Genomic DNA, 19,437 nt, shown 5'->3' on the forward strand with positions numbered 1-19,437 from the left:
TCAGCGCTGTAGGTCGTTGGCTGGGGTGACTTGCGGGAGCGGGATGCCCACGCACGGCACGTGCTGCCCGCAGGTGGACGAGACACGCCGGCCGGACAGCAGTGTCCCCGAGAGCTGGCTTTCACCTGCTCAAAGCGCTTCTGTATCTCTGAGTTCTCTGGACGCACCCAACAACTTCAGGAGGGTGTCCTATAATTCTTGTTCCTCTTTTGCACAGAAGAAAGTACTGGAATAATCCAAGCCCGAGTGGCCTGTGGTGTAAATTGCCTGCCTCGACACCAGGTCCCAGGAGACGCCCCTCATAATGTGATCTGTGGTCCCAGCGACTCCCCATGTCGACGGCCCCGCTGTCACAGACCAAGACCAGCAGAGCTCCAGGCTCTCATGCTCGGGTGCGTTTTGTACGGTCCTGAGATGTCCTGAAAGGGTGTTTCCCAGTGATGTTCACACAGATCCAGGGAATGAAGAAGAGTCATTAAATGGAATGGTGGCTAAGAAACGTTGCATCCAAGGACTTGGGACAAAAGCAGCCCGCCCCGAAGTGAGCCATTTGGAGAAAACCGGACTGGGGTTTCGTTTCCCGCCCCCTCTGAGCTCCGGGAACTGCCCGAGGGACGCGGGCACGAGCCTGGCACTCAGTACTGGCTGGGGCACCTGAGACAGACTCACAGCTGCGGCACCCAGGCCTCGGCCAAGGGGGTGCTCCAGGGAGGGATTTGAACACGTTCCCAACTCGGCCACTGCGTCCTGTTACCTACACCTGGGAAGAGAAAGCACGCACTTTGCAGGTCCAGCTGGAGCAGTGGCAGCTCAGTCATCTCTGGACCCTGAAGAAAAAGAGGGACACTGACGGAATGGAGGAAAATCACCATCAAATGACTTGCAGAGAGGAAGCGGGAAAAGGCAGCAGGCTGTGGGAAAGGAGGCTGGGGTTTGCAGACGTTTAAACTAGCCACCTGGGAACCCCCGGCTTATGCCCGAGCTGACTTTGTGTTTAGTTTAGAAGTGATATGTCAAAACACTTGATTATTTATTAAATTTGAATGGCAGGGGGCAGAACTCACTCTTAACAAAGTTTCACTTTCATTTCCCCCCAGTGGCTCTACTCAGAGGCTGGTGGCTCTTTCTGGAGCATTCAATGCTTCAATGTGTTTGTAGGAGGGGTAAGTCCTTTTAATTCATGTAAAGTTGAGAAAAGGGAACTCACGTAGGTAGATGTGTTGCCCCGGCCGTGTTACTGGGGATCCGGTTTTGTCAGGTTTGTGGATTTCCCTGATCATTTTCCTCTGATCTCCAACAGTGTCATCTTCTGAAAAAGCTTTTTTAATTAATTAATTTATTTTTAATTTCTTAATGTTTTACTTATTTCTGAGAGAGAGAGAGAGACAGTGTGAGCAGGGGAGGGTCAGAAAGAGAGGGAGACAGAATCTGAAACAGGCTCCAGGCACCGAGCTAGCTGTTAACACAGAGCCTGATGTGGGGCTCAAACCTACAAACCGTGAAATCATGACCTGAGCTGAAGTCGGACGCTCAACGACTGAGCCACCCAGGAATCCCTGGAAAAGCTTTTTTTTTTTAAGTTTTTTTTTTTTTTTAATTTATTTTAAGAGAGATAGAGAGCAAGCAGGGGAGGGGCAGAGAGAGAGGGAGACAGAATCCCCAGCAGGCTCTGTGATGTCAGCCCAGAGCCCAACGCGAGGCTCGAACTCATGGACTGTGAGATCATGACCTGAGCTGAAATCAAGAGTTGGGCGCTCAATGGACTGAGCCACCTGGATGCCCCTGCAATAACGTTTGTATCTTTTTTTTTTTTAAATGTTTTTATTTCTAGGAGAGAGACAGTATGAAGAGGGGAGGGTCAGAGAGAGAGGGAGATACAGACTCCGAAACAGGCTCCAGGCTCCGAGCTGGCAGTCAGCACAGAGCCCGACGCAGGGCTCGAACCCACGAACCACAAGATCATGACCAAAGCGAAAGTCGGACGCTTAACCGACTAAGCCACCCAGGCGCCCCAATAACGTTTGTATCTAAGGTGACAGGGGAGGAAAAAGAATGACCACAAACTAGATCAAATGAGTGATTGGGTTTTATTTAGAATTAAGGTATGAGGATGCCTGGATGGCTCAGTTGATGAAGCATCTGACAGGCTCAGGCAATGATCTCAGTCTGTGAGTTCAAGCCCCGCGTCGGGCTCTGTGCTGACAACTCAGAGCCTGGAGCTGCTTCAGATTCTGTGTCTCCCTCTCTCTCTGCCCCTCCTCCACTTGCATTCTGTCTCTGTCTCTCTCTCTTAAAAAATTAAAAAAAGAGAATCAAGGTACACATGCTGCTGGCAAAAGGAGCGAAGTAGTGACAGAGCACTTATGCAGTCATTCATGCAATCATTCATTCACTGGGCGGGCAGGTGCAGCGCGCCCACGCTGGGGGCCGAGCCCTCAGAGAGGAGCATGCCGTTCACGTTCACGGACTCCTACTGTGGAGAGTGAGAGAGACAGTGAAGAAGCCCAGAGAAGAGGCAGGTGATGGAGGTTCAGGAGAGCAGACGACACTGGAGCCTGGAGGGACTTCTGAGGTGGCTCTCCCAGGACGGGGTCATCCATGCCCGAAATGCCATCACACCTTGGGAAGGATGGGCAAGACCTTCTCTTAATACGATTCAACCCCCTCATGGTAGAAATGAAAACAAATTCCACGTATGTATCTGTTCAGGTCCGTGGTCGGTGTTCGGTGGTAGAATCTGCCACACGGGTCCAGAAATCAGGGCGCGCACCTGCCCGCCCTCCCCACACCCACCGTGGGCGTGATTCCTGACCGCAGGGGGCTCAGCGGGGACGGGGGGTCCTAGGACTTGTGTCAGATCTGATCCAACATGAGCCACAGGAGCTTTGAGGGCGCTGGCGAAGGGGCCGCGGGCAGTCGCACACACAGGGGCAGTCGTCCCTGGCAGGCTGGCAAGCGTTTATGGAGCGCCGGACTGACGGGCAGTGATGTGACTTGTGTGCAGGGGACCACAAATTCTCAAGGGCTGCTTTGAAAGGCCCACCTCCCGGCCACGAATTACAAAGGACAGATAAAAGCGCCAAGGTGTCTCGTATTGAATATCAAACAAGGCAAATAAAAAGCAAAGCACAGAAGCTCAGAGAAGGAGACCCCTGTGGACCAGTGTGGCCTGGGATGCTGGTGGAGGGCTCAGCTTATCCCCTAAGGCTTGTAGGAAAGGGTCCGACTCGGTCTTAGGGTTCTCTGCAATGTCTGGGCACCTAGGGGGTCCCCTCACTGCCACTCACTGGCTGTTGAGAGGATGAGTGACTGAATGAATGAATGAAGTATGGGCTTTGCCCTCAGATGTTCTGTCACTGACTCACGTGGACTTCAGCTACGGGGAGGCTGAGAAGATGAACATGGGTCTGACCGGGAGCCCAAGCACTTCATACAGAGCGCCTGCTACGTCTATGGAGTCTAATTCCTGACGTTCATAAGATGGCTGCACAGACCTGTCCTAAGAAGGGGGCCAAGCAGAACCTGCTGTGATGCAGGACAAGATGGGCTTGGCTTGCCCCTGGCTCCGCCTCTCCCTGGCCTGGCCCTGGGGGTTACCAGACTGCGCCTCGGGTCCAGTCTGCGAACCGAGAGCACTCACAGCCGCCGCCTCACCACTGTGAGGGGCAAAGGGGAGCCATCCTCACGTTCTTGCTGGTCAGCGTCGTTACCCAGAGTGGTCGCCTGCGTCAGAGGCCACTGGGGCTCTCAGTTGTCAAAAGATAACGGCCACTGAGACCATTTTACGAACAACATCGACAAATAGCAACAGCGACACCAAAGCAACACAAACAACAACAAAACACAAAAAGCAATGCAGGAAAGGAAAACCCAAACCTCTGCAAACATGGGGTGTTTTATTTTCACTAAAAGTAACGGAGGCATAGAAAAAGGGGGTGAACATAAAAAACACACAAACGAGCAAACATCAGTTTAACTGAAATAAAAAAGGAAAGAAATCCGGCCAATATGTGTGTCTGAATGTAGGCATAGGAATATTAATTGGACAGAGCGTACGCCAGACACAGTGGCTTCTAGCCCGGATGCTGATGCCTGGTGATGGACCAGGTTTTCCACGCTCCTAATCCACGGAGTCAGAAGTTAAATAATGCAATAACCCCACTGGATTTTGATGAGATATCCTCATAACGGTCACTGAAGCACAGCCCACCTGATTCAGAACAACGGACCCTTCTCGAGATTTACAGCCACTCCAGGAAACTGCAGGGACACTGGCGACTTTTCCGCTGCTGGTCATTTGTCAAAAACACTGTGAATTCAGTTCGCTGAAGCTGTTGGTCACCTCCATTCTGCCGTGGGCCAGCCCGTTCACGGCTTCTGACGGGAAAGTGACCTAACGGTTTCAGTAGCGTGGCAAGAACTCTGAGTGGAAGCTACGTTGTTGATCATGGAAACACCCCAGGAAGCCCAAGCTCATCCTTTGCTGGGGTCACCGGAAAAGGTTGTGGAAAATAAATGCGAGTGAAATTTGCCTAATGCGGACCTACAAAAATCTCTTTTTAAATAAATTCAGTGGGGGGAAACAAGGGTTATTTTCCTGAGGAGAAATAAATACCCACCGCACAACGATAACGTCCATCGGCCATCATTTGACCCGTCTCGGACCGCGTGCCGGGTTCCCCCACGTACCTTTTCTCTAGTCCGTCAACAGCCCCGAGAGGGTTTCCACGGTTTAAAGGGTTTAAGAAAGGGTCGCCACAAGCCGGGAACTAATGAATCTCTTTATTTGTAGAGGCCTGTGTGGGAAGGCTCACCGCCCGTTCCCCAGGACACAGCAGAGTACAACTGCTAGAATTCCCTGAAAACGCAGCAACTGCTGGACCGGGTCACCGGGAAACGTTTCCGAGGGAACTCACAGCTTGAAGAAAGGGCTCCGGGGCATCTGGACAGCAGCTTTCCCACCTTCTCCAGCAGGTGCCTCCCGCTGTCACCGGACCAGCCAGGTCCTTAAAAGGCAAGGCTCCCGCTCACCTAAGCGCAGGAAGGTCCGTGGGCAGGGCGTGGTGGTCCCGGGGACCAGAAGCTGCTGGCTGCCTTCCTGCTCACAGTGGGGCTGGAAGCGCCGCCCCCACCCCCCGCTGGCTCCTGACACACTGGAGGTCTGAGTGTGCGGCAGCCCAGGACCCGACAAGCCCAGGCCCACGGCCTCTGGTGGCTGTTCTGCTCCGCCAAGGGCCCTCACCGCTCTTACTGCTCCCTTAGGTAGATCATTCGGGGTTCGTGGATGCTGCAGGAGCAACCCGAGAGGCGGACGTTCAGTGGCCGTTGCCCAGCAGTCCCGTGGTACCTCGGGCTGCCCGTCCCCACCTTCCAGGCGAGCCCGACGCCAGAGAGGTCATTAACAGAGGACGGCCATGGGTCGGTGTCTGGAGTGAGCACAGATGTTCTCTTTCACTTACCTTAACTAAACGGTGTATAGATCAGAATTCCCCCGAAGGCAGTTTTACCATAAGGAGTTACATTTGTACAGTTAAAACATCGGCACATAAAGTATGTCTCATAGACAGCCGGCTCCCTCCCGCTTTGGGGGTGAACAGAACCGAGCTGCTTGGGGGAGGGTGGTGCGTGGTATGCACAGTAGGAGTCAGGACGGGGGCCACAGTGAGGAGCTTTCACATTCCAGTCTCAGGTCTCAGAGCCAGCGAGAGAGAAGGCAATCCCTTCAGGGCTGTGTCACCTGTCCCCTCCCCTCCCCTTTCCCCTCCTGTCCCCTCCCGGTCCCTGCACAAGCGGAAAAGCGCCCCCCACAGCACTGCCTGCTCCCTTCATTGATAAAGCCAGCACAGGCCATCACCCATGTTGCTCCTATGGAAGGAAGTCTTGCACAACCAAGGCGAAGTGTGGTAACGTGAAAGTTAAGAAATGCATGAGAACAGAACTGTGCTTAGTCGGTACATGCAAGTCATCCCCAAACGTTCTGGGGTGCCCAGCACTGCTCGGAGCTGCGAAAAGTGCTGATGTGTAGTGTGGGGACACTTGCCCATTATCAACATCGCTGAGACTTTTAGAAAGTTAATCATTGTTTACAGCAGCTTTGAATTGGGGGCTCTTCATTTAAGGAACTGTTCCAGATCATATGATATCTTTGGGTTGGTTTTTTTTTTGTTTTGTTTTTTTTTTTGGTACAGATTATGTAAAGGGAAGTCAGTGTAAGGGGCCTGGAAACTCAAGTGTGGAGGAACTGACAGTGACAGTGGGCATTCTAGTTAAATCTGCTTTTATTGACAATTCTGCAGTGACCGCTCAGCCCAGCATGGCTCCCATAAGGACATGTGGCATCCAGACTCTTCCTTAGTCTCTTTTTACCCGCAGACATTTAAAGAATCCTCATTAAAACTACGTAGAGTGAAGCAGAGAGACCACGTTATAAAATAAACCTAGTTAAATACACTTTGTTGTATTGCCTCATTTGTGTGATGCATGGATCTAATTTTCCTCTCTTTGTGTCTTAACTATGTACATTAGGTGATGCTTACCAATTAATGCAGGATGTCACATCTCCAATTGCTTTCTGTATCTTCTTAAACATTAAAAATAAATACAGGCCATCTGTCTCATATCTTGAAAGCAATTCAAAATGGTTACTTTTGTTTGCTCGGGATTACAGCACAGTTTATAGCTTTAGTGCCTCTGAATTGTAAGAAAGTTCTGTCTCCATTTCGTAAATGTAACTTCATTGTAAATTGCATCTCATGGAAGGAGCAGAGGCTCTCAGAAAGCTTGGACAAGACAGAAAGCAGGGGCGGGTGGCGATGGAAACCTTGGTCTCTGGCATTTGGGAGGACGCGACTGAATGCCTAGCTTGCTGTTTCCTGGCCGGGCCACCTTGGGAAAGGAGCCTCAGTAACCCCATCTGTGAAGCGGGGATGACACCTCTTGTGTGGTGTGCCCCGGGAAACATATACAGATACACGCACACTCCCAGAGAGACAGAGACAGACTGAGGGAGGGAGAGGGACCCCCCTTCCTACCCAACTCCCGGGGAAGGTGTAAGAAGTAGTAATCATCACCCGACTTTGGCAGCGGAGCAATTCAGTTTGAGGATTGTGGTGGGAAAAAAAATAGCTCAGAGTAGCAGGAGGTTAAATCCTAAGAAAGGAACTACGTAGAAAAGCTGTGTTCTTTCTCCATAGCAATTAAAATAGGAAGATAAACAACTTGACTCCAATCAGCCCCACCGCCCCTCAAGCGTCCAGGTCAGCTGGGATGTGTGGGACCCGACTGGTGCTTTGGGAGAACTCGACACACCTTGGCTCCGCCAGGGCTCCAATGGTACTTTTCGAAGAGGTTTTTAAATAAATGAGTAAGTAAGTAAATAAATAAATGGTATGCCGTACAGCACCAAATGCCTGACTAACTTAACTATAATTAAAGGGGCAAAGGGCAAGTTGAGAACGTTCCATTTTCCATTCTAAGGCAGAGCCATCTTCTCCACAATAGTTTCTACTGTAGTGCCAGACGAGGTTTTCTAGATCCGAGCCGAGCGTTCTGAAAATGGTGAACGTGTAATTTGAAATCCACCCTATACTCACAGACCACAGAATTGTAGCGCTGTGCAAAATGCCAGACACATGTGACCTGCCCCAGAATATTTCAGCAATAAGAACATGGAGGTCCAGCGCCACACAGCAAATTGGCCGAAAGCACACAGCTGGTTCCAACAGGAACGTACCCTTTCTTTGGAGCTGGGCTGCAACAAATTCATGAAGCACAGTGAAATTTCCTTCACTTCTATAAATACCCTTGGTTTACAGCTGACTCCCTACATGACAGTCCTTCTAACAGCCTTATTTGAACATAACTGAGGTGTTCAGCATAGTCTTCGCATGACAGAGTGGTCGAGTCTCACTAGTAGCCGAGAATGTATGATCGAGCCTTTATTTAGCCGCACAGTCAGGGCAATCCGACTATTAGTCATCCTGACATGTGCTTCAGAACCCTGCACACCCAGCGAGTCCCAGCAGTGATCGCGCTTCCTGCTACCGCCCACACTGCAACTCTTTGCAAATCGCTGATATTTTTACTGCAGTTCTAGAAAGAAAATTACTTAACATTCCTAATCTGGGGAGGCATTTAAACCTCCCCTCCCTAATTATAAAATTAAAAGCCAACTAGTGTAAACCCCATATATGCAGCAAAATGAAGATGCACTAGGAAGATCTGTAGCAAGCAACTGAAAAACAAGAACTTCCTTAAACTGGGAGCGACGTGAAGAAGCTTGTTCCTACGGAAATTTCCATAATCCCATAGCCCCGAGTTCTGGAAAGCACACTGATGTTACCCCATCTCTACTGAGTCTTAATATGAATTGAAAATGGACTTGCACACTACAAATGGAGTTGCTACGAATCACACAGGAAGACTGAGACCAAGAGCTAAAGGTACTCACACGAAACATTGCTGAAAACTAAAAGCTATTGTATTTTTGCACAAACTACATCTAGTACATCCTGCCGGCCCTAAGAAACAAACATGTAAAACCATGGGATCACGTAAACAATCTTTTACTTTTTGCCCTATTTTACTGGGCCAATCAGTAAAGATATATTTTATTTAAAAAAAATTTTTTTAAATGTTTATTCTTTGAGAGAGAGACAGAGACAGAGTGCAGGCTGGGGAGGGTCAGAGAGAGAGGGAGGCACAGAATCTGAAACAGGCTCCAGGCTCTGGGCTGTCGGCACAGAGCCCGATGCGGGGCTCGAACCCATGAACTGTGAGATCATGACCTGAACTAAAGTCAGACGCTCAACCGACTGAGCCCCCCAGGCGCCCCAGTAAATATATATTTTATATAAAAGAGTGAGTTGAAGGCCAGGGTATGACTCTTGGGCCAGCTGCCTCTCCTCTGTCATTTCTACCTTCCTCGGAGCAACACTGGGCGGGATCGTCTTAGCTCCCAGGACAGGCTGCGATTGGAAAAGTCAGTGTGGTGTGGGGCGGGGCAGGGTAGGGAGGGGGGGCAGGGGGTGGCCGTCAGGTTGCACAAGGGCCATTTCCCAAGGAGGAGCAGGGTGATTAATAGAACAGGAATCTGTTTCGACACCCTCCCCTCCCCGCCCCCACCAAAAACCACCAGACTCGAGATGCTGATAAGAATTCTTTTATGTTATTCCAATAAAAAATACATTCATACAGAAATATAACAATCTTGCAAAAAACAATTTCAAATAAAATCTTGTAAAACAAAATTTTACAAAAATCTTACAAAGATTCTTTAGATAACAGGGTGCTTCAAAAAAAAAACAAAAGAAATTTCACTAATAGAAATTTTTTTTTTAATGTCAAGCAAAAGGTTTCTGCTTGATTGAGGCTCAGTTATCACCTGAACAGAATGTAATTCTTTATGTACTTGCTTATTATGAAAATTACAGGCATTGACACACATGGCATCGAGCCCCACCCAATCAAACAACTCCATGATGTTTTGTAAGTGACACAAGCCAGGGCAAGCTGTTGTGTGGGTTTTTTTTTTTTTTTTTCCCTTCTTTCCTTTTTTGTCTTTTCGTTTACCTTCTTGCTTAATGGAATTGTTATGGCTAAAGCAACAGAGCAGGGCCAAAAAAGGAGTTTCCCAAAACCCAGCAAATCAAGTGCCTGGATTCGGAATCGCCAAAAGAAAAGTGCATCCCCCCCCACCACCCGCCCCGCAGCAAAATGAAATGAGTTCTTCAGGTATGTGTATTCAGCCCAGATTGAAAAACAAAACGAAACAAAACAAAAAACCAGTTATGTGAGCTTTCATCGTTGCTCATTTCCAGGAAGATCAAACAAAATACCAGGCCAGCCAGACTCATATGTATATATATATATACATATATATAAAGACGAGATCCACACCCACCAGCCAGCAGCTGGATGGAATATCAGCCATGCTGTGGTATGCCAATTCGGGGAAATGACTCGTTGGAAGAATCTATGTGCTGGAAAAAAAAATAGCTTCATCTGCATAAAAAGTATTCTAAAAAAGAACCCTTTTTAGCTTACTAAAAAGTGATTAGCTTACTCTTAGTTTCGACGTTCTAATAAGGCTGAAATTCAAAATCAAAACCTTGGTGTGTCTGAGACCAATTAGTGGGTCAGCATTCCCGTCTGAGCCACTTTGGGACGGCCGAAGGTCCACTACTCCGGACCTGCCAATAATGATCAGCAGTCTGGGGGAGATCTGATGCCAAGACTCTGTAGCAGATCATTAAATTACAGATAAAGCCTTCGTAAAAGTTATAGTTTTCATTTTTACCTCCTTTATGGCCATTCTGAAATATTTCTTCACAGGCTGTGGAAATTCCTAGCTAAACATTCTCATTTTTCCTTAAAAAAATATTTATATATTATCTATATATATGTATATATATACACACATACACACACACACATACACATACATTACAGACAAATATACATACACAAGAATTCCGCCCACTTTTTAAAAAAAGTAATATACTTTCTGTATTAGCAACAGATACATGTGTGGACCTGTGCCTTTTAAGCAAATACATTAACATTGGGTTTTTTTTTTTTATACTTCTGTGTCTTTAATATGTGTGGAAACGTTACATATTAAATACAGCCGGTGTGTGATCTATACACAATGGTTGTGCAAAGTCTATATGAAAGTCTCATGGTGGCAGAAATGGTCCGATTTTCCAATTATCCTGTGTTTTCACTTTAACACTGACAGTCAAGTTGTCAAAAATACCGAGTAAATACTGACTCGTCTGGGGAGTTTTATCTCTTTCTCTGTCTTGGTGAAGGAGGACTTTTAAAGAGATTGTTTTTCCCTCTGTATTATATATTGATACAGTACAATGCCAGGTGAAAAAAAGAGCCTTAATAAAGCATGCATCACCCATACCCCTGTATGAGGCCCCCCCGCAGAAGGGGCCACTTGCATAAGGCACCATTATTAAGATCTACAGTGCATTAACAGCTAGAAAACCAGAAATTAGTCCTCAAGGCATAAATAAGAGAAACTTAGCTGCATGAAAAAACAGTTTCTAAGCTTTAGTGGTTTTATCCACCCAACTGAGAAAAATTTTCGGTTCTCAGTCTAATGCAACATTAGACCGGCAATTCCCAGCCCTAGCATTCTTGATACCCAACATACGCCCAATGCCTTCAAAGGGCATCACGGAATTCTCCGAAAAGGGAATTCAAATTCAGCATCGTTCAAAAAATAATCCTATGCTGCGCAACGCCTTTCTGAAAGGGAGTGTTACAAAATCGAGGGGGGGGGGGGAGGATTGTGTATTGCCAGGCCCAGATGGGTAGGGAGCACTGAATTTGACCAACCGTTGTCTTCGCTGCTCAGTAACTGGAATCAACAGTGTAGCCCTGACCGAAGAATGGAAAAGCAGATCGTCCCCCGGACCATGCAGTACTTTGTGTCTTACAAGGAAAAGTTATCATGTGTTATATTTGTAGATACACAGCTTATACGACGGGTAACAAATGAGCTCGCTGTAGCCAGTGCAAACCAGCTACTTGACACATTGCACGTTTCATAGCTGCACCAGACACCAAACGTTCTCGCACACGGGAAGGGGGGGTCCCCTCCCCACACCCATTCACTGCCACTCGGGGGTCGTGACCACCCACTCCCGCCCTCCATAGGTTCCCTTCTTTTTTTTTTTTTTTAATTTTTATTCTAAGGCGCAGACCCCACCCCCTAGGAAACGTCTGGTGGTCATCTCCTCTCGTGGTATATACTCCGCACACACAAAACATTCAAACTACGCGTTTGCGGCCTCTCGCGGCCTCGCCGCCGCCGGGGAGAAGCCTCGGCCTCATCACACAGTCAGAAAAGATCCTCCACACACAGTCCACCCAACCATTAACATTCTCAGTGCACACGCTCACGGCGAAGGCTTAGGGACCACTCGGAAGGTGGGGACCGGTGGTGAGTCAGGGCCACCCAGACGCCACACACCGCGCGTGCTCTGCCGCCTCTGACGTGACGGGTTTCGCCCTCGAGGGACCTTCCAAGTAGAGGTCCTGGAGGCAGCTGGGTGGGGTGCAAAATGGCATGCTTTGGCTGGAACACGCACCCTCCTTCCACGGCTGTCTCTCAGCCTGGAAGCCGTTTAGCCCGCAGGGTTCGCCGCGCTGCCCCTCACAGGTGCCTCTTCATGTGCAGGGCCAGGTGGTCGGACCTGGAGAAACACCTGCAGAGCAAATCGGCATCCGACAGGTTAGGTGTGCAGCCGGGCGGAGGTCACGGCCCTGGCCTGCACTCCGCCCGCCCCCCGCGCCCCTCCCGAGGGGAAGTGGGAATGCACCGAGTCACGGAGGCTCGTTCTCAGGGGCGGGGGCTCCCAAGCGGCAAGGAAGGCCTCCAGTCGGCTCCCGGGGGCGCCTCGCCCGGCCCTACTGCCCGGCCTGCAAGTTCCAACTGTCCAAGGCCGGCCTTCAGAAAGTATGAATGAAATCACTCTCCTCTGACGCGCACAGAGCACAGTTCTTCCTAATTTGGGCAACTGGCAGCTCACGGCCCTTTGCAAAAGTCCCCGGCCGAGATGACAAATGCCATTGCGGGACGGGGGGCTGCCCGCCTTCTCCGCCGCGCGCCTGTCCCTGGCTGACCCCGGCACTCTGCGCCCCTGCACTTAGGGAACACATACCTGTCACAGTGAGAACATTTAAAAGGCTTGGCACCAGTGTGCTTTCTGAAGTGTCTGGTTAACTCATCGCTTCTTGCAAAACGCCACTCACACCCTTCCCATGAGCATCTGTAAGGCTTTTCTCCTGGGAAGAGAGCACAGGACAGGCACCCCGTGATTTCACTGCGCGGGAGGGGTGTGCTGTGACAGGGCACCGGGAAACGGCTGGACGAAAGTCAACCCGCAGGCAAGCCCAGGGGCCGGCCTCCTCGGGAATTCGCGGTCCCCCTTCAATTAAGGACGGAGCCGACACCCAGGAGCCCCTCCTGACCTTAGCCTTGGGCCGCGAGGCGCGGTGGCGGGGGCCCACGTGACCGTAATCAGAGCTAACGTGTAAGAATGACAATTACTCAGACGGGCGAAATCGTTCCGAGCTGACGCTCCGCCCGCTGGAGCCACAGCCCTGGCGGGGGCAGGCTTCCTCAGCTCTCTCCATGGAAACAGCTTCTCTCTAGCACTTATTTGGTTCCTTACTCACTTCCCTGTGGAATGAGCCTTTGTAGTTTCCTCCGGGAAGCAACATTTCTCCAAAACTGAGGTCATGAGTTTCTGGGAAACCCCATCCTCAGGCCTTCAAAGCACTTTCTAAATGACTGTCCGACGGCCAAACTGCCTGCATCCGTGGGTCAGCCAGTAAACCCGAGCTCAGCGCTACTTGAGGGCAGTGAAGGGTCTGCCATGCCCTGTCCCCCAGTGTGACGTCAGTGAGGACAGACGGGGACCCGGGGGCCCTGACTCGGGGACTCCAAGGTGCCCGCCTCATCACACGCCTCCATCCTCAACATCTCTCCATCCTCGGGAACTTGTCTGATTCTGCGCCCGGCCACCCCAGCCTATCGCGGTGATTTCAAATGCAGCTGTCGTGACAAAGTTGTTTTTGTTTTTTTAAGTTGGTTTCAGAAAACAAAGGCCACGTGATACACAGAGACATTCTCAGGAAGTACCCACAGATCAGTACTGCCTCCCACGTTGCGCACTGGCCAAGCTCCCGTGTGGCCGACACCGGCGTGCTCCCTGCCGCCCGGCCCTCCCTTTCTCCCCACCCTTGAGTCTCATTCTCAGAAAACCGCCGGCCAGTCCGCGTGACCGTCTGCGGGGACGCCGCAGACTGGGCACCGCAGGCCTGGATCGGCCGGGAGGCTGGAGCGAGTGAGGGGTGTGGGGCATAGGCGGAGAATGGGATTTACCTCATGCGGTTAATCTCAAAGTGTCAACCGTTCATCCAGTCCTGCGGCTCCTACTCTGTCCTCCCCAGAGACCCAACTCTTTTGAGTCTCATGACCTCAGTTTTGGAGAGGTGAGGACGCGTCCGCTCCGCGGGGCCCCGGCCCCCTCCCAGAGCTGCTGCGATTCAGCGGCGCCCACCAGCGGCCCACCTCCCTCTTGGCAGGAGGGACTGACCTGTGTGAGTGCGCTGATGAGCTTTCAAGTGCGAGCTTTTGGTGTAAACTTTCCTGCAGCCGTTAAAGTGGCACCGATGCACCCTCCTCCGGCCATCTGGGGACGCGTCCCCGCTGCCCTTGTCACCCGGCTTGCCCGCAGTTCCGCCGCGCACCTTCCCGGAAGGGTGCGGCTCGCCGGGCACGCAGCCCCACAGGTGAGACGCCTCCCTGCTCAGTTCCGGAGAAGAAGGGGGCGTGGAGGTGACCGACGAGCTCAGGGTCCCCGAGCTGACCAAGACTTCGCCGATGGGGTCGGAGGAGAACTTAGTGGTGGGGGAGAGTTCCTCGGAGCTGTCGGAAGACTCGCTGCTCAGGTCCGAGTTGAGGCTGTTGGTCTCCACGTTGTAAGCAAAGCCGGGGCTGTTCAGAGCGTCCTCGGGGGGACTGGAGGAAAGCTTCAGGTCCGGATCCTCCTTTTTCTCCCGAGCCAGGATGATTTTGGTCCACAGATCTTCCTGGCTGTCGAACTTGATCTCAGAGGCCGACACATAGCAGGGCTCGCTCTGGAGGTAACGCTCCAGCTCCAGGCAGGTCTGTGCGAAAGGAACCGCAAGAAGGCACGTGATTGTGACGATTGAAAATGGAACCGAAAGCAAGATGCCAAAAACCAGGCAGGAATCAAGGGCAGGTAGACCGTGGCCGGGGCCGGGGCCGCAGTGCTGTTAAGAATCGTGTTGCTAGGAGAGCGAGGGGAAGGCTGTTTCTAGGAATGGACATGCATCCGCAAGAAAGACCAGAGGCAGAGGAGGCCCTGGCCTTCCCAGGCCGGACCGGTGGCCACAAGGGCTGATGGACACGAAGCCATCTTGGCTACAGTTACCAGTGTTGATGTTACTAATGGGTTTCCGGGAGCCACACAAAGAAAACCGGCCTGAGACAGTGCCCTCCTCCCCCCGACAGGTTTAACCAGATTATCTGAGTCTCGAGCGCCATGTGCATTAAGGAATGCCCCCGGCCGCCCTCCCTTCTCACGCACCAGACAGAAAGGCAGCCTTGCCCGCAATGCAATGTGCTCTGACATCGCGTGTGTCTTTCTTTAGAGGGACAGCTGAGAGGACGGGGCCACGCTGGGCCAGCTGACGATCTGGGTTCGGGCACATCAACGGAGCTGCAGAGAAACCACCCCGTTTCCTGCATAGCCCCGACCCAGGAGGCTTTCAAAGAATGCCATTCCCAAGTGCAGGGCCGTGCTCGCACACAACTTTAATGACTTCCACAGTGGTCAGAGAAAAACAAGAGCTTCAACAACAGGAGTGGAGAAGTCGTTCCAGAACGGCCATCTGCTATTGTAAAGAATGCAGGAGGGGAAATTCCTCCCAGCCCTGCTGGGGAGTCCCACAATGGACAAGAACTTTATCTACTGGCCAAGAGTACAACCGTATGAGTCATCGCTGTGTTTCTTTCACGCAATGCCAAAGGAGACTTCCTTTTGAAATTCTGACCAGCGGCCAGAAAAGGACCCGGTTCAAATAGACATGCAGGTGTCATGGGCAGTGCCCCTCCCCAGCCCCACAGCCGACCTTTCAAGAAGCTACAACTGCCGGGAGACGGGCATCCCCCCCCCCCCCATCCCAAAGTTTCTGGCCACTGGAAAAGAAAAATGGTAGGAAACATTTTAGGATTACATGATGTCTGCCCTTATCTCTACTAGGATCAACTGCCTGCATGCCCATATAAGGCTGTTGATACAACTGCATTTCTACAGATTTCAATTTCTACAGCAAACTGTGCAAATCATTTTCAAGACTCGCAAAGCCTACCCAAAGGGCTCATGCTTGCTTACTGGGCAAATGTGCCTGCGAGAATACAGCACATACCCTTCCCCCTCCCCACAGACTCGTCACATAGCCAGCATGAGCAAGCAAAGGGGGTAAAAACCCCATCATTGTTTTCTCTCTACCCCTAAAATCAGACGTCTGACGTCTGAGTTACAGGGCACATACTACAGTGCTCTGAGGAACCGTGCTCTGGGGACAGACAGCAAGGTGTCTGATGGATGTTCCAAAGGAAAAGGAAAGCACATTTACTGAGATCTTGCTAAACTTTAATAATCTGGCTAATTTAAAATCTCCATTACGCCGATAAGCACTGGGAACCGAATCGGAGCTCTCCGAGAGTTTAAAAGCCTCTGAAGGCCACCCGGAGCTCAGCCTGGCTTGGGGCCCAAATCCCAAATGCCCGAAGGAAACTACTTAGATCAATTTCAATCACGTCCTAGGGGGCAGCTACTTTAGGAGGAAAAGGGGGGAGGGGAGAGGAAGGCAGGACAGGGCTGGGAACAATTAAGCAGGCATGTGAAGGTTGCAACACTTTGCATTTCATCCCCTTTAAAAAGCTTTCTAGGCTTTGAAACCCACAGAATATATTTGATCTGCTAATTCACTTAGTGACAAAAAGGGAACAGCCTAGCAGGGCAGAGAGACAGCCCTGACCCCTCCTTCTATCTTTTTAAAGACAATGGGACAGTGTCAGAATCTCCTCTCTCCCTTCAGGCAACCCTAACGATTGGGGAGGGGGGTGGGTAACTTTCTTAAATGTCCAATGTCAAAAATTCCAGTTCCACTAAAAAAAAAAAAAAAAAATGCCGGAAACTAGGACTCTTCTTCTCAAACTCAGACTTGGAGCAATTTGGACGGGCTCATTGTCATATGACTGATAAGTCACTGGTTGTGCAAACATTGTGGCTCTTTTTTTTTTTTTTTATTCCGGTCAACAAAAGAAGCAGGTAAGAAAAACAAGACAGCTCGAAACACATCGTAAGGATTCCAGAGAGGAAAACGACATTGGAAATGGCCCAGGGGAGGAAACAGGCTGGTGGATGTGTTCCTGGTGACATTTTTAATAATAATAAAAAACAAAAACAAAAACAAAACTCTCTGTACAGACACCAAAAAGATAAAAAATGAACCCAAAAATCAAAACAAAAACAAATCTCCCATTAAAAAATATAAATACCCTTGGCAGCCCATGCAAGTTCGTATGACAAGGTCCAGCTGTGGAGTCTGGAGCTGGTACAAACACCAAACTTCCGCCGCGGGCTCGGCCGCGATCAGGCCCGGGGCTGGGGCTGCCCTCCGGGGGACGCGGTCCGGAAGCCCCAGAAACGGGCGGCAGCAGCGGGGGGACGCGCCGCGGCGCCCCACTCCCATGACAACTCCGCTCCGCGCCGCGAAAGGCCCCTTGAAAGTGCCTTCCGCACGCAGGCAGCAGAAGTGCGTTTAGGACTAATTGTTTTAGTTTTTTTAAAAAAATGTCCCCAAACCACTGAAAACGGAAAAAAAAAAAAAAAAAAAAAGAAGCAGAAGAGGAAAAATAAATGCACCTCCAACCACACACCATCCTGGCCGCGCGTGCACGCACGCCCTCCTCGGCGCACCGGGCACCTGGCACACGAAAATTCCAATTTACCTGTTGCCAATACTCCTCCAGGGAGGGCAGCGCCGAGAAGTACCCGGTCTCGTGCACAATCTGGAGCTCCTGGAAGATGCTGCACATTGGGAGTACGTCCATGTCGGGGTGGAAAAGACAGTCACTGCTGTTGTGAAAACAGCGAGGTGTGCGGTCTGGAGTCGGGAGCGCAGCAGCCGTGCCTGCAGCGCCGGGGAAAGTTTCATGCAAACTCAGCGCACAGCGATTAGGCGCCGCGGGTTCGGATCCTGCCGGAGCCCAGAGACGCGCTCGCGAGCCCACACAATATTTGCAAACACCGGACTGACTGCAAACGTAACCCCTGCAAAACTTCCCTATTCAAAGCTCCGCTGCCAGCCTCCCCCTCCTCCCGGCCAGGCTCCCCCCACTCCCTCCCCCCCACGTGACTCGCCCGCGCCCGCCCCGCGCGCCGCCCAATCACGCTGCGCCCGGCCCGGGGGCTGCGCGCCGGTGATGTCAGCTCCGGCCAATGGCAGGCGGTGACTCACAGCGGCCCCGCCTGGCGTGACCGAGCCTCTCCATCACGGCCCTCGCCATTGGCTCAATTCGAACTTCAGGCGGCTCTGATTGGGAGGCGTCCTCGCAGGCTATTTTTAGCAGGGTATATAAGGCGCGGGCGGCCGCGCGCCGGAGGAGTCGGCGCTGGGAGGTGCGGGCCGAGCGGCTCAGTGCGCCCGCGGCCGGCCGAGGGGCCGCTCCTCCCGGCCTGCGCTCCGCGTCCCATCCCCCGGCCCCCGCGCCCCGCCGCCCGGGTCGCCGGCCCCGGCCGGCCGCCCCGGGCCCGGCGCTCAGGCCGGCAGCCCCGTCGCCGGCCCCCCGGGCCCCGGGCCTCGTCGCTCGTCACTCAGGCCCCGTCCCGGTCACCAGACCGGCCGTTCCCGTGCGCGTCCCGCCTCCCGGGCCGGCCACCGCCTGGGCCCCGGCCCCCGACCCCTGCCCCCCGAGGAGCCGGGAGGGCCCCCTGTCCCCTCTGTGCACCCTCCGCCGGCCTCGGGGCCGCGCTGCTCCCCTCGCTCGTCCCCAGCTCCGTCCCTCCCACCTCGGCCGCCCTGCCCCCTGACACCCTCTGTTCCCCGCGACCGCCTCCATCTCCTCTGACCCTCCTCTGTCCCCCCACCTCCGTCCTTCCCGTCCCCCGTCCACCTGTCCACCGCCCCCATCCTCTGTCCAGGGTCCACCCTCTGTCCCCATCCATCCTCTGTCCACTGTCCATCCCGTCCCCCACCCTCTGTCCCCATCCATCTTCTGTCCACTGCCCCCATCCTCTGTCCACTGTCCATCCCCTGTCCCCTCATCCTCTGTCCCCCATCCATCTTCTGTCCACTGCCCCCATCCTCTGTCCGCTGTCCATCTTCTGTCCCCCATCCTCTGTCCCCATCCATCTTCTGTCCACTGTCCATCTTCTGTCCCCCATCCTCTGTCCCCATCCATCTTCTGTCCCACTGTCCATCTTCTGTCCCCCATCCTCTGTCCCCATCCATCTTCTGTCCCACTGTCCATCTTCTGTCCCCCATCCTCTGTCCCCACCCATCTTCTGTCCACTGTCCATCTTCTGTCCCCCCATCCTCTGTCCCCATCCATCTTCTGTCCACCGCCCCCCATCCTGTCCACTGTCCATCCTCTGTCCCCCATCCTCTGTCCACTGTCCATCTTCTTCCCCCATCCTCTGTCGCCCATCCGTCTTCTGTCCACTGTCCCCCGTCCATCTTCTGTCCCCCATCCTCTGTCCCCTGTCCATCTTCTGTCCACTGCCCCCATTCTCTGTCCACTGTCCATCTTCTGTCCCCCATCCCCTGTCCCCATCCATCCTCTGTCCAGTGTCCACCCTTTGTCCCCCATCTTCTGTCCCC

The 19,437-nt window shown here is 52.3% G+C and overlaps 1 protein-coding gene and 1 long non-coding RNA gene across 3 annotated transcripts; one reads left to right on the plus strand and one right to left on the minus strand.

Moving 5' to 3' along the window:
- The first annotated feature begins 1,104 nt into the window (after positions 1–1,104).
- On the plus strand, positions 1,105–6,450 carry LOC120237186. The gene is made up of 2 exons (XR_005529885.1): positions 1,105–1,163; positions 4,793–6,450. It is a non-coding gene; the product is annotated as an uncharacterized LOC120237186 (long non-coding RNA).
- Positions 6,451–9,144: 2,694 nt separating this feature from the next.
- Positions 9,145–17,894, minus strand: KLF6 (Kruppel like factor 6). Of its 2 annotated transcripts, none has more exons than XM_039240377.1 (4): positions 17,567–17,894; positions 14,118–14,691; positions 12,678–12,801; positions 9,145–12,221 (listed from the first exon to the last, which is right to left on the minus strand). In XM_039240377.1, exons 1-4 carry the CDS (start codon positions 17,666–17,668, stop codon positions 12,170–12,172), a joined length of 852 nt encoding a protein of 283 aa, XP_039096308.1. In that variant the 5' UTR covers positions 17,669–17,894; the 3' UTR covers positions 9,145–12,169. The 2 variants fall into 2 exon arrangements, with proteins under 2 accessions (XP_039096308.1, XP_039096307.1); XM_039240376.1 differs by lacking the exon at positions 17,567–17,894 and adding an exon at positions 15,135–15,622.
- Positions 17,895–19,437: the final 1,543 nt, after the last annotated feature.

The sequence above is a fragment of the Hyaena hyaena genome, unplaced genomic scaffold, assembly GCF_003009895.1.
Source record: "Hyaena hyaena isolate Hyena2069 unplaced genomic scaffold, ASM300989v1 scaffold_174, whole genome shotgun sequence".
Classification (NCBI taxonomy): domain Eukaryota; kingdom Metazoa; phylum Chordata; class Mammalia; order Carnivora; family Hyaenidae; genus Hyaena; species Hyaena hyaena.